Source organism: Thalassophryne amazonica, chromosome 11 (genome assembly GCF_902500255.1).
Source record: "Thalassophryne amazonica chromosome 11, fThaAma1.1, whole genome shotgun sequence".
Taxonomy (NCBI): Eukaryota; Metazoa; Chordata; class Actinopteri; order Batrachoidiformes; family Batrachoididae; genus Thalassophryne; species Thalassophryne amazonica.
Window position 1 is genome coordinate 70,113,320 of NC_047113.1, and position 15,877 is coordinate 70,129,196.

Consider the following 15,877-nt stretch of genomic DNA (forward strand, 5'->3'; position numbering starts at 1 on the left):
GGTAATGCGAGCTTCGGATGAGCGGGGTCAGTGCGGTTGTTGAAACTCTGCGAGGGGAAAGTTTTTGCAGTGTCGAAGCGTGCAAATTGACATCTTCTGTGTCGTCCTGCCGTTACAAGACTTCACTCGTCTGAATCATGGGGGGGGGGGGGGGATTGAGCAAGTCAACACCACGTCTGCTGCAGGTTCTGATCGGATCCCAAGGTATACAGTGCTGGCAGACAGATGAATGCACAAACTGTAGATCTCACACTCCATCCTTCTTTCTTGGCTCCCACATGCACACGTTTACCAGCCTGTGGTAAACTGCGGGCCTCCAACCTCTTAAATTAAATTTTTATTCACAAAACATCCAGTTAGATGGACTACAAGTCTGCAGTGAGACGTCTGAGAGCGCGGCTGGAGATGCTCATCTGTTATTCTGTTTGTCTGTGGCACGCTGCAAATATTGGAGGGGGATTGGTCTCGCCACCGGTTGGCATGGCAGCAGAGTCGTGCTTGATGCCCCGTCTTCCTCTTGCGCCTGCAAGCACAGTTGTAAAAGCAATATTGGTGTTACTAATGTGTGCAATTTGGCGGTAGACGTTGTACTTATGAATAATGCACACAGAGGGCGTGATGAGAGAGCCTGGTGAAAACACACCAATGTCCTTCTGTTCACTGTGGCTGTGCTAGAGCACCGTGTGTGTCGGTGCATTTGTAAATTGGTGGAACTGCTGTTCAACATGGAGATTGTGAACACATGGTGATGTGTAATGATTGGGGCATTCTGCATTACTGATGAGCCATCTGGGAAGGAACTGGGAGTGTCACATTTTTTCCCCTCCTTCTTCTCCTTGTTTTTTTTTTTAGTGACCTCCATCACTGCATGAAGATTTTTTTTTTGTTTTGTTTTTCTTGAGGTGACCATTCCAGCAATTGCTCATCAAATTTTACATTTATGGAGTTGAAAGCAGTTGAAAGCTTTGAGCATGAAAAATTCTTGCTCTCTTTACCACTTGTCCACAGTGAGGCACAAAGCAGAAGCATTGATGTTGATTCTTAGTTTGAAATATGATCCCACCACACACACACACACACACACACACACACACACACACACACACACACACACACACACACACGTGCGTACACGTACAACCCATTCAGTGTGCTGGACCTCACTGTGCTGGGAGTCCTTCAGTCAGTCATGCGACTTTTCATTGTGAGCAAGATTTACTTCAACTGTACTGCTCCTTAGATTGACTGAATGCACTTCCGACATAGTCAAAGTGTAGCATGAATCTGTAGACACATGCGTGTTCTCGCCGGCATGTTCACCTTAGTTGGAAAACTTTTCAGCCACTCCTTCAGCGGAGGCATGCGTAATCAGTATCATCTGATGATGAAACTTTTCATGCAGCAAACCCAGAAGGCAGAAACCACAGGCCCGGATCCAGACCGGTGCAGTTGCATCCGTCAGATTTTTTTACGCATCGTTCGTCATCGTTAAAAAAAAAAAAAATCTTGAATAATCCCGAATAGTGCTGAACGTGTCCCCGTGGTGAACACAGCTTTTGATTTGATCCCGCAAAGCACTACGCAGGTGTACACAGGGAAAATCAAACTGGCTCAAACAAACATAGCGTCAGTCCAGTTGAGTCAATGATCATGGCATCCAGGAAAAAAAAGTTGTGCAAGGAAAACTGGGCGCTTTTTTCAGCAAGAAACGGTGAGTGGTTTATAAATAGTTTTCAGACAATAGTGTGTTTGAAAGGCATTCTATGATGACTGAAATTACATTTTCGGTGGTTTTCTGACCATACATGTCAACCTATACGGATTGTCCGTAAATTATATGGATTTTTCCGAGTTTTAGAGTCATACGGACGTACAAATAAAGTCAGATATTCAGGGTTTGGTCTGCAGCGGGTCTGTAATCAACTGTTTCTGCAGCGCGACTCCACTTTGAAGTGTGAACCATTGAAGCAATGCTTCGATCCACTAGCTCGTTGGTTCTTAGATTCGCTGCTCTTCAGAAACGGCAAGTCCGCTTCTTAACCCCTCTCAAAGCCATTAAAATACTGTGAGTCACTTTTGTGTGGATTAAAGTCACTAACTGGGACTCTTGTCTTGTTGCAGTCAAGAAACGAGAATCGTCCTCCGTTCCGTTGGCACAACTCCAAACGCTGCACCGCTCTCTGCCGAGACAGAGTCCGGTCAGAATTAATAACTTCAAAATGAATTGCTGCTTTAAATAAAATGACACCTCTTACAAACGTTGTAATACAGACAAGAAACTATAATTGACTAAAACGTTTTTTTCCCTCCCAAAATGAGATGTCCTGTATTTCTTTACAAATTACATCCTGACGTGCAGCACAGCATCTGCAAGAGCTCAGCTCAGATATATGGAAAGACATTCATGCCAATAATGTCTGAAAGGAAATGCTTTTGACAAAAACTACAGATTTTTATTCCTATTTATGTCCAGAGATCAAGGATCCACCATGTCAATTTTTGTTATAGTGTTGTTTTTTTAGGACTTCATATTTATACAAATAAGAAGTGTTCACTATGGTTGATGAAGTATAATAAATATATTAAAAGAAGTGTGACAATGTATGTTGCACATGAATAAAAGAATGAAGATTATTGAATAACAAGACGCGGACGGTTTTTATTTTATCATTGGGCAAAAATGTATCTGTCAGATTTTCACTCTGGATCCAGCCCTGGAAACCACTCCACTCATCTTCAACCGCTTATACAAGATTGGGTCGAGAGGGTAGCAGATGTAGCAGGGGACCCCAAGCTTCCCTTTCCTGGGCCACATTAACCACCTCTGACTGCGGATCTGACTAACACAAAGGAGCAGCGGCTCTATTCCCAGCTCATTTCAATTTCAATTTATTCAATTTATAACCTGCTAAGTCACAACAAAAGTTGCCTCAAGGCACCTCACAAAAAACAGTTCAAAATCAAAATTAAAATGAGTGAGTAAATTAAAAGATTCAAATACACAATCAAAAGACACAAGTAAAAGACTAAAACAGATTAAAAAATAAGTTTTTCATAAGAAAGGGAGTAAAAATATGTTTTTAGTCTTGACTTAAAAATGTTCATGGAATGTGACTACCTCACGGTCACAGGGAGACTGTTCCATAGAGCGGGTGCATGATAAGAGAAGGCTCTTTGACCCACTGACTTCTTCTTCACCCAAGGAACACACAGTAGTCCCACATCCTGCAACCGCAAAACCTGGGCCGATACATAGGGTTTCACCAAATCGGCCAGGAAAGAAGGCTCCAGTCCATGAACAATTCTATAGGTTAGCAGCAAGAATGACCGAGCTTCTCACCCTATCTCTAAGGGAGACACCAGCCACCCTCCTGAGAAGACCCATTTCAGCTGCTAGTTCTTTTGGTCATGACCCAACCCTCATGACCATAGGTGAGAGAAGGAATGAAGATTGACCAGTAGATTGAGAGCTTCACCTTTTGGCTCGGCTCTCTTTTTGTCACAACAGCACGGTAAAGCGAATGAAATGCCGTCCCTGCTGCACCGATTCTCCTGCCAATCTCACGCTCCATTGTCCCCTCACTCCTCACTCGTGAACAAGATCCCAAGGTACTTGAACTCCTTCACTTGGGGCCAGAAGCCCAGAGGCAGAAAATGATTTAAAACTAATTTCCATAACCATGACATTCTTACTTCAGTTTATATAAATGCTTTATTTTTGACTAACGCATGTGAGCCATGTAAAAAATGTATGGTTTTATTTACAAAACGGCAGTTAAAATCCTACTTTTCCACATAAGTTTGTTTGTTCTGCTTACAAACTTCATTAATTTTTCCATGGAGAGCGGAGTCAGTCAATTCATCAGCCTCCGCCCCATCAGTTTGTCTAACATCAGAGAAAAATCCATTTTTAGCCTCGTTCATGTCTCTCCTTGTTGTTTTACTGAAACCACCTTCAACCAAATCTGTCAACCTTGTGCAAAATGTAAACATGGTCGCTGAAATCTAAATATCCAAATTGGCAGCGGTGAATGAGAGTTTAGCGTGCCTGTTGACGCAAATGGCAAAGTGATTAATCCCAGACTGTGACGAGCCGGAGAAACAAGGTTTTATTGAATGCAGAGCGACCGCTGCTCACACACAGGTATAAATAATAAAGTCTGAACTCCTGAACTGTGTGTTTTAAGTGCTGAGGTTGCTCCATGTTAGACTTGGCATCTCACATACAGTAAGTTTGGAACGTGGCCATTGCTTGTGCTCGTGCACTTGGTGTTTACTGGCACTCTGGCTTTGGCGGGGTGGCCACGTGAAGAGAGAGACTGCCGGGCAAATTACAGGGTCACAAACATTTCACTCTCAAAAACGAGCAACAAAGAAATTCTCACAATTTCAGCTGAAGGTTTTGCAGAGTCTGAATTGCGGCAACGGCGCAAACCTGTTGAAATTACAGTTATTTATTTAAATGTGTGGTTTTCACAACCTATTGCATATCATCCTTCCAGTTTTTGCAGATAGTCAGTAGTTTTTGTCCAGATTAAAACCATACACTTGTTTGAAGTGGAAGTCTGTAACCTGAAAAAAAATAAATGCACATCATCATTCAGGGAGAAGAGGAGCAACAGGAAGACAGAGGTCGGGAATGAGAGGAACAGTAGTAGCCAGTAAACCAGTATTGATCAGTATATCTAGTATTTATATTGTGTATTTTTGTTTTTCTTTTGTACTTTCACTTTTGATAGTCTGTGTGCTTCTTACCCTGTGTGCTGCTATACAATGCTGCTGGAACCTCAATTTCCCTGAGGGAGTCTTCCCAAGGGAGCAATAAAGTTCTGTCTAATCTAATCATTGTAATGGGGAGGTGATGGTCTAGTAGTTAAGTGGTGGACTTCAGACCAGAGGATCCTTCCAAACCCCAGTCTGACCGGACAATCACTACAGACCCTTGGGCAAGGTCCTAATCCCCAAGTTGCTTCTGGTGTGTAGTGCACCTTGCATGGCGGCATCCTAACATTGGTGTGTGAATGGATGAATGTGAGGCATCACTGTAAAGCGCTTTGAGTTTCTGAAATAGATGGAAAAATGCTATATAAATGCAGTCCAGTTAGTATAAGAAGAATTAATGTGATGTAAATGAGAGATATTGGAGGTTCCTTCCCACATTTGATTTCCTTTGTTGAGGAACAGTTTGCACCCTTAAGTGTTGCAAATTCTTTTCAAATTTTTAATTACATTTGTTTTCTTCTTGCAGTCCATTGCATACAAAAGACTGATCATATGAAATCAGTGATTTCCTAAATTAGTTTTTCAACACTTTTGACTATGTTAAAGTGGCCTCAAGCTTCCCCAGAAACAAGCGTTAATTAAAAACTATATTTCACCAACAAGCTTGTGTACTCGGCACGTAATGTTGGTTTAAACAGGTTGCCGAAAGTCTTCTTTGGTAACACAAACGGCTAAATGGTAATAACAGCTGCTTCTCAAAACTCAAGCATCCTGCTCGTCTTTCTTCATTCAGAAAATGCCACACACAAATTCTAACCTGCTGTTAATTTATTTATCTATGTTTTTTTTTTTGGGGGGGGGGGGGGGGGAGAGGGTGCAGTGGTGGGAGTTTTATTTATTATTTCATTTATTTTTGTAGACAGCTTGACTGAGATGAACAACTTCTCTGTTAAAGGAAAAAGATCAAGTCAGTGATCTTATTCACAACACAGAAACACAATAGACATTATGTTGTGGTGATATTCACATTGCCTGATAATAAAGTGTTACTTTTTGGCTCTGTATGAATCTCGTCTATAATGGGAAATTCTACAGCAACAGAGTTACAGTGGCAGTAAATTCCTTCATGACACAAGTGATACTTGCATTATGAGGGAATGTCAGCTGTGACATTTTGGCCATTTTGGTGTGTGTCGCTCTGGGTGTGATCCATCAAGGAGGTGTCTCAGTTTTGAGGACTCTTGGGGGTGGTGAAAGCAAGAGAGATGTCCACATTTCACCTGACTGCAGCAGACACATGGCCACTTTTAAGAGGTGGGGATGGACCAGTTGTCTACCATCGAGGATCCAATGCATGAACATAGTGTGGTAGATATGGCGATGTGTGCTCCCTGACCTGACCACAAATAATTATGTTGAATTTTTACTGAAATGCAGCAGTTTCACAAAACTATCCTCATGAAAAATTTTATTATTGTTGTCTCAGTTTCAATTTTTTTTCATTTATATAGCACCAGATCACCTCAAGGTGCTTCACACAAGTAACGTCTGACCTTACTAACCCCCAGAGCAGCAGTGGTAAGGAAAAACGTCCTCTGAGGAAGAAACCTCAAGCAGACCAGACTCAAAGGGGTGACCCTCTGCTTGGGCCATGCTACAAACATAAATTACAGAACAATTCACAGAACAAATATATAAGAAATGGTGTTGGTTTACAGAACAGGAGGGTCTCCAGCACAAATTCCACACCCATCTCTGGATGGAGCTACACCTTAAACAGAGAGGGAAAAAAAAACAAAACAGAATCAGGCATCAGAAAGACAAGAAATACAGTATAATTTGTCAGCATTAATCAACAAGAAAAACAGGAAACACTAAGGTGATCGCCAGCCACTAGCCCTAAGCTTCACTAAAAGACCCAGAATTTAGGTAAAGTTGAGGCCGCGGCATGTTCCATTTCCTAATAAAATGAATTAAAAGAGTAAAATGCTTAGAACTACACTATGCCAGTATGCTAGCCATACGAAAGGGAAGATAAGTGCATCTTAAGTCTGGACTTGAAAGTGTCCACAGAATGTGACTGTTTTGTTGACACAGGGAAATCATTCCACAGAACAGGGGCACAATAAGAGAAAGCTCTGTGACACGCAGACTTCTTATTCACCCGAGAGACACAAAGTAGTCCTGCACCCTGACAACGCAAAGCCCGGACCGGTATGTAAGGTTTAATTAGGTCAGCTAGGTAGGGAGGTGCCAGTCCGTGAATAATTTTATAAACTAGTAGTAGAACCTTAAAATCTGTTCTCACTGGGACAGGAAGCCAGTGAAGGGATGCCAAAATGGGTGTAATGTGGTCAAACTTTCTGCTTTGTGTCAAATGTCTGGCTGCAATCTAGAAGAGATAAATGCATGGATCAGGATCTCAGCATCAGCCATAGACAGGATGGAATGAAGCTTCGCTATATTTGTTGAAAAATAAACTTAGGTTCCCTGAGTAATAAATCCCCAAAATCTGCTCTGCAGTCTCAGTGGTTACTGAGGTAGAGCACCCCCTGTTGGCTCTCTGCTCTCATTGAATAAACTGTCCTCCATACTAGGTGATTTATTTTTTTTTTTAATTTTTTGAATGTTACCATAATAATGTTTTACTTTCACAAAGTGTTCAGTTAAAACAAATGCAAATGTGTAGCTTGGAATTTTTTTAACATCAGAATCAATCATAGCATTTCATCCACGGATCCTTCTTTGTTTTTAAAAACCAGGTATGACTTTGTGGAGATTGAGGACCCAGTGGAGAAGACCATCGTGGGTCGTTGGTGTGGGTCACAGCTGGTACCAGCCACTTACACCTCCAAAGGCAGTCAGATCCAGATCCGATTCATCTCTGATGAGTACTTCCCCTCTGAGCCTGGATTTTGCATCCACTACTCCCTTCTGCCTGTGGTAAGTACGATATCGGTCATCTTCAGCTTTTCATCTGGAAAAAACCTTATTAGACCTTTTTTTGCTTCACTGCTTGTCTTTATCTGTTCGTGCAAAGCTTCCAGTGAGGGAGTAAACATGACAGTAAGCGAGTGCACTCCACGCAAGCACAATTAAAATAAACTGCTTGTTACACAACACAGCCCTTTAATTTGCAATCATACATTTCTGTTTTAATGTGCCCCAGGATTTTAGCATCGTTGGGGAGAAATTATTGTATAAATGCTGTGGACCATCTGGCACTGGCACAAACTGATATAATGTTTTAACAATGAAGATGAGCACAAGCTGAGACTCTTTATACAAACAAACCATTAATTCACTCATCTTTCTGATAGTTTCCATGTCAGATTTATTTATTTATTTATTGTGTTTCAGCTAAAGTTTGATAAAGAGTCATTGGCCTGTTTTTCTGACTGGACTAAGGATGTGTTTTTACATAAAAAAAAAAAAAATATATATATATATATATATATATATATATATATATATATATATATATATATATATATATATATGTATATATATATATATATATTTGGTTCATTTCCTGATCAGATATTCCAGGCAGCAACCTTTTCCATTCTATTTTTTAATGCACAAATTTTAAAAATCACTGTTTTTTCCACTATTCCTTGTACAGTAGCCTAAATTCATACAAATGTATACACTTTTCAATTCAATTTCAATTTATTTCATTTATATAGCACCAAATCACAACAAAGCTGCCTCATGGCACTTCACACAAGTAAGGTCTAACCTTACCAACCCTAGAGCAAGCACACAGGCGACAGTGGTAAGGAAACACTCACTCCAATGATTTGAGGAAGAAACCTCAAGCAGACCAGAGTCAAAGGGGTGACCCTCTGCTTGGGCCATGATACTAACAGAACTGACAATACAAATATACAGGAAATTTTTGTCTTTTGTTTCTATCTGCCCCTGCACGAATGGGGTGCAGGGAAAGGGTGCAGGACTACTTTGTGTCCCGAGAGTGAATAAGAAGTCTGTGCGTCACAGAGCTTTCTCTTATCATGCCCCTGTTCTTAAGTAGAATTTTGACATATCTGTATTTCGTTATTTACATTTCTGGCAACTTTCACTTATATACTTCACTACATTTCCTCAATAAAATATATACTTTTACTCCTATACATTTCTCTTAAACATCTTCAGTACTCATTACTACAATATAAAAGTAGAACAAATTTGACTGGGCAATGCAGAGGGAAAGTATAAGCCAGAGCGCAGCACATACAGTCCTCTTCAGCCGGAGCATAGCTATACACTGGGAAGAGATACAGTCTTCTTCAGCAGGAGTGCAGCACCTTCCACCCCTCCAGCAACAAGTGCCGTGTTTGACATAAAACACGTTTAAAAGACAAAAAATAATAAATAAATTAAATTAAATATGACAGGTTTAATCTGCGCCCCCAATGAGGAAGAGGAAGACTGTGGAGGGTGAAAACCGTCTGTGCTTTCAACACCAAATGTGCACACACTGATGCACACACATACACTGGAGTGCAGTACATGATCGGAGTTAACACAGACATAAGGGGAAAACTACAGACAATCGACCCAGCGCGTCTTTCATTTTACAATATTTATCTTATTTGAAATGTTCGTGGAGAAGCGATGCATAAAAGCATCTCCATGTTTTGGATTCGAGAATACAAAGAGTACTGCATTTGGTTGCTTTCCAGTGGTTGGTGGTGGTGATGCTTGGAAAGCTTTTTTAACTTTTCCTTAAATTTGGTGCAACTGTTCAGCTATAAATGACTGTTCTGTTTCACAAGAGCCTGGCTATTCTGTTTAACAGAAGTGTGTGTGGGTTTTCCAGGAAAAAGACTGCATGGTCTTCAGAAAAAGAACAGCACTCATCCTGACACCAATTGCTCCACCAGAGGTGGATCAAGTCTTTTATAGGGACTGAGGTTCCCTCCTGGTTTCTCCAGACACCACACTGGCTTTCTTTTCGTGTTGCCGTTTCACTCTCCACTTGTTTTGGATTTTACTTTTACTAACTACTTTTACTTAAAGTACATTTTATATGAGAAATTTACTTTTGATACTTAAGTACAGCAAATGTCAGATATTTTAAGACAGTTAACGAAGTAATACTTTTAAAGAAGACTTTAACTTTTACCAAAGTAATTTTATGGTAAGATAATTGTACTTGGCAGCACGGTGGCTTAGTGGTTAGCACTGTTGCCTCACAGCGAGAAGGTCATGGGTTCAATTCCCATGGCCTTTCTGTGTGGAGTTTGCATGTTCTCCCTGTGTTTGCATGGGTTTCCTCTGGGTGCTCTGGTTTCCTCCCACATCCAAAGACATGCAGGTTAGGTGGATTGGACTCTTTAAAATTGTCCATAGGTGTGGGTGTGTCTGTGTTTGTTTGTCTATTTGTGGCCCTACGACAGACTGGCGTCCTGTCCTAGGTGTACCCCGCCTCGCGCTCTATGACTGCTGGGATAGGCTCCAGCCCCCCGCGACCCTTAATTGGACTAAGTGGTAGAAGATGAATGGATAATTGTACTTTCACTGAAGTATCACTTTGAGGTACTTTATACCAGTGTGTGTGTGTGTGTGTGTGTGTGTGTGTGTGTGTGTGTGTGTGTGTGTGTGTGTGTGTGTGTGTGTGTGTGTGTGTGTATATACAGTTGTATGTAAAAATTTGGGCACCCCTGATGATTTCCATGATTTTCCTTTATAAATCATTGGTTGTTTGGATCAGCAATTTCAGTTAAATATATCATATAGCAGACAAACACAGTGACATTTGAGAAGTGAAATGAAGTTTATATGTTTTACAGAAAGTGTGCAATAATTCTTTAAACAAAATTAGGCAGGTGCATAAATTTGGGCACTCCAACAGAAAAAAATACATGAATATTTAGGAGATCCTCCTTTTGCAGAAATAACAGCCTCTAAATACTTCCTATAGGTTCCAATGAGAGTCTAGATTCTGGTTGAAGGTATTTTGGAACATTCTTCTATACAAAACATCTCCGGTTTGTTGGATGTGAGCATGGACAGCCCGCTTAAAATCACACCACAGATTTCAATAATATTCAGGTCTGGGGACTGAGATGGCCATTCCAGAATGTTGTTGTTCCTCTGCATAAATGTCTGAGTAGATTTTGAGCAGTGTTTAGGGTCATTGTCTTGTTGAAAGATCGAGCCCCGGCGCAACTTCAATTTTGTCACTGATTCATGAACATTGTTCTCAAGAATCTGCTGATATTGACTGGAATCCATGTGACCCTCAACTTTAACAAGATTCCCAGTACCTCCACTGGCCACACAGCCACACAGCATGATGGAACCACCTCCAAATTTTTCTTTAGGTAGAAAGTGTTTTTCTTGGAATGCTGTGTTCTTTTTCAGCCATGCATACCGCCCCTTCTTATGTCCAAATAACTCAATTTTAGTTTCATCAGTCCATGGCACCTTATTCCAAAATGAAGTTGGCTTGTCCAAATGTGCTGTAGCATACCTAAAGCGAATCTGTTTGTGGCATGTACGCAGAAAAGTCTTCCTCTGCATTACAGTATCATACAGCATCTCTTTGTGCAAAGTGCGCTGTATAGTTGAACGATGCACAGAGACAGCATCTGCAGCAAGGTCATGTTGTAGGTCTTTGGAGCAGGTCTGTGTGTTGACTATGACTGTTTTCACCATCCTTTGCTTCAGCTTATCTGAGGTTTTTCTTGGCCTGCCACTTCGGGCATAACTAGTACTGTGCCTGTGGTCTTCCATTTCTTCACTATGTTCCTCACAGTGGTAACTGACAGCTGAAATCTCTGAGATAACTTTTTTTTTCTGGTCACTTGAGAGTTGATTAGATGTTCCCATGTTGCCACTCTTTAGAAGAGATGCAAAGAGGGGAAACATTTGCACATGGGCACCTAAATACCCTTTCTCATGTTTGGATTCACCTATGTAAGGAGGTCAAGAGTCAATAAGCTTACCAAATCAATTTTTTGTTCCAATAATTAGTGCTAAATGTATTCAAATTAATAAAATGACAAGGGTGCCCAAATTTATGCATCTGCCTAATTTTGTTTAAATAATTATTGCACAGTTTCTGTAAATACTAGAAACTTCATTTCACTTCTTAGGTATCAGTGTGTTTGTCTGCTATATGATATATTTAACTGAAATTTCTGATCCAAACAACCAATGATTTATAAAGGAAAATCATGAAAATTACCACGGGTGCCCAAACGTTTGCATACCACTCTGTGTGTGTGTGTGTGTGTGTGTGTGTGTGTGTGTGTGTGTGTGTGTGTGTGTGTGTGTGTGTGTGTGTGTGTGTGTGTGTGTGTGTGTGTGTGTGTGTGTGTGTGTGTGTGTGTGTGTGTGTATATATATATGTTTTATCTGTTGATAAAAACAACTGTGTTAACCTGCGATAAAAACATTGTTGGTGTTAATTAGTTAATGTGATAACGCAATAATAACATGTTAACTTGCCCAGCCCTACTACATACATACATATACACACACACACACACACACACACAGACATGTATTACATGTAATTTCAATTCAATTCAATTTTTTTTTTTTATATAGCGCCAAATCACAACAAACAGTTGCCCCAAGGCGCTTTATATTGTAAGGCAAGGCCATACAATAATGATGTAAAACCCCAACGGTCAAAACGACCCCCTGTGAGCAAGCACTTGGCTACAGTGGGAAGGAAAAACTCCCTTTTAACAGGAAGAAACCTCCAGCAGAACCAGGCAATAACCAGATGATAGTTTGTTAGTTTAATCTCTTACTATTGTATAGCTGCAACAGCAATGTTGGTTTTATTTTGCCTATGCACATAAATCCTCATATAAATTATTCACAACCACCTGTCACCAATATTTTGATATTTGCAATAAATACGAGGTCTGTTAGAAAAGTATCGGACCTTTTTATTTTTTTCAAAAACCTGATGGATTTGAATCACGTGTGCTTGCATGAGCAAACCTTGAACCTTCGTGCACATGTGTGAACTTTTTCACGCCTGTCGACTGCATAATTTCCTGGTAAGCAGCCTTTGTGTGAGGTGTGTGTCGTGCGCTCGTTGTTTTTTCATTCCAAGGAAAAAGAACGACTGGAGCAGCGCTGCATCAAATTTTACCAGAAACTGGGCGACAGCCAGGTGGAAACCATTCGGATGATTCAGACGGCTTTCGGTGACGATCCTATGGGCATCACACAGATTAAGGAGCGGTACAACCGGTTTAAAGACATCCGCACAACGGTGGGGAGCGAGCCGCACTCCGGTCGGCCATCAACATGCTGAAATGACCAGATCATTTCCAAAGTGAACGCTGTGGTGATGCGGGACCGTTGTGTGACTATCCGAAAACTGCGGAAGAGGTGGACATCAGCACGTTTTTGGTACATTCCACTGTGACAGAAGATTTTACCATGAAAAGAGTGGCTTACCAGGAAATGATGCAATCGACAGGCATGGAAAAGTTCACGCATGCGCACGAAGGTTCAAGGTTTGCTCATGCAAGCACACGTGATTCAAATCCATCAGGTTTTTGAAAAAAATAAAAAGGTCCAATACTTTTCTAACAGACCTTGTATATTATTTACTGTATATTCTTTCTGTTACATTTCATTACATACAAGCAGTGGTGGCCTTAGTGGTCACTAAAGTTGAGCTTTGAGGGTGGGGGACAACAAAACTTATCTTGAGAGAGAATGAATAAGTGTCTGCTTCAGTTACATTCATACAAAATTCTTTCTGCAGGGTTGTGTGGACTTTTAAAACATAATGCTTTTAAGCAATCAGAAAATACCAGTATATTTCTCTGATTACATAGATGAGGCAAGCAAGAAAGATAGTGGCCGATCCCTCTCACCCAGGACACAAACTTTTTGTCATCCCTTACCTCTGGCAGACAGCTGAGGTCCATCAGGACTAAAACCTCAAGACACAAAAACAGCTTCTTTCCATCCGCAGCTGGACTTACAAATAATGCCAGACACCCCTACTTGCACTGCTCCCCCCACTCCCACAAAGTACAGACTGAAAGGTCCTGTACATTTGCATGCCTGCACAGCCCCATTCCACTATAACTATTTTTTTATTTATAGGCTTTTTTTCTTTTTCCTTTTCTTTTATTGTTGTTTATGCACCAATGACACCAGATCAAATTCCTTGTATGTGAGAACTTACTTGGCAATAAGTTTGATTCTGATTCTGATGTCTGTGCAGAAACGATCTGTTTTACTCACTGATCCAAATCAATTCGCAACTCACTTGCCCACCACAATCGCTTTATTTTACTTTCGTGGCTAATTTCATGCATAATCCTTTCTGCAGGGTTGTGTGGCCATTTTACTTTGTCAGAGTTTCAGAACATAACTGCTGTTAAGCAACTAAAAAATAACAGTTTACTTCTCTGGTTTAGTGCATTTATGGCATCTATTGCTGACGGTCACAACTATTTGTAATTAACAAGTAGTTTTGATGAATTAAAAAGGTGAACACATTTGATTGTTTGTCCTCAGTGTCTGCCCTTTTTATCTGGTGAGTTCTAAGACCAGAGTAGTACCTGTTTTTGAGTTATCATGGTAACAATCTGAATTGGACAGATTCACTGATTTATCAATCGACTCACTGCATTTTATGGAGTGTGTGCTTTTGCTTTTCAAAGCCCAAGCAAATAAGCAATGTGGTGTACACAAGGACTTGACCATGACTTCGGTGGAACAGCAGGTTGTCCATTAACTGAAAAGCTGATGGATGGATTGATCTTTACGCTGGTGTGGAAAAATAAGAAGCAAAAGAAGCATTTATGTCTTTCACTCACAAGAAGGCTAGACCTTAATAACAGCTGATGTCCCTGAAGGCCAAGGGGTAATGTGTGCTCTGAACAGTGCCACCTATTGTAGCATATTACTTTTCTATATAAAACCATAAACCCTCTGAACCTGTACTGTATTGTCAGAAGAGTCTGAAAGGTGCCTTAGTGTCACTGATTGTGTTGTCAGAGATAGAGATGGAGAAAATATGTGCTCTCACGCTTCACAAAAAGGATTTCTGACCCTGGTGGGATTCGTTCAATCCCTTGAAATGAAAGTTGGGGTTAAGGGATAAATGTGCTTTTTGTTTGAAAATGGATATGCTGCTTGCTATTTGCTTCTTTCTATTTGCTTATTTTCAGTTCAGCTTTTATCATTCCATACACCAAATCAAAAGTCTGTCCTCTTTTAAGGTGCTGTTACAGTACACCATTACACCCATATGTCAGTACTCAGTACAGAAGTATACATTCCTCAGCTGTATAACAATAATAATAATTTACTTGCATAACACTTTCAAAGTAATTATAACAAAGTGATTTAAAATATCACTACAACAACAACAATAAAACAAATTACTGTATTGTTCTAAATACAAGACGATGGGATTTTCTTTGTTTGTTAGTTTGTTTTCTGGAAAATACTTCTATACATATAGAATCGCACTCGGAGAGCACACCTCAACTAACAAGCCAACTGATTTAGTTGTTTTTGCATAATCTTGCTAACAGAGAAATGGAACTGAAAAGAAGTATGTTGATGGTCTTATACTCAGCATCTAGACTCTTTATATGTCAATAAATCTGCAACAATAGGTGGCACCAAATACCTGCAAAATGGAAATACTAGGATGAAGCACTTTGCAGTGTCCTGACGGTGCTTTTCTGTCAGGAAACAAATGCAATTAAAGACAGAGCCTGCTCATGCGTCATTTCGGAGTGTCAGCAGCGATTATCGCCTCGTTTCTGCTTAAAACTGCACTCTAGTCATCATCTACCTCACCGACAGATATCTGAAGCTTTTGTACAACAATGATTTCCACATAAATTCAGCATTATTTTATAATAAAAATGGGGGAGCGATCAGAGCGCCACACCAGTGCATCTGAGTCTGATTCTGAGTCTGACTCTCCAAACCCAAAGTGATCAAAGGGATGATCAGATGACAAAATAAAACCTCTTAAATCATTCTACAATCAGTTTTAAGCAGAAACAAGGTGATAAGCTGTGAATCGCTGCTGACATTCGGAAATGACACATGCGCAGTGAAGGCAGATTTGTAGGGGGGATCATTCAGCCTGCGACACTGGAAGTTACCTTTGACCTCTGGTGATGTGTGGACATGTAGCATG

At 40.5% G+C, this 15,877-nt stretch overlaps 1 protein-coding gene across 2 annotated transcripts in view; it reads left to right on the forward strand.

The window, feature by feature from the left end:
• Nucleotides 1-15,877, forward strand: part of pdgfc (platelet derived growth factor c) — a 170,114-nt gene that overhangs the window by 119,843 nt on the left and 34,394 nt on the right. For both annotated transcript variants that reach the window (XM_034182108.1, XM_034182109.1), the window contains exon 3: nt 7,485-7,665. In XM_034182108.1, coding sequence (XP_034037999.1) covers nt 7,485-7,665 — 181 coding nt within the window. The remainder of the gene's footprint in view (nt 1-7,484; nt 7,666-15,877) is intronic.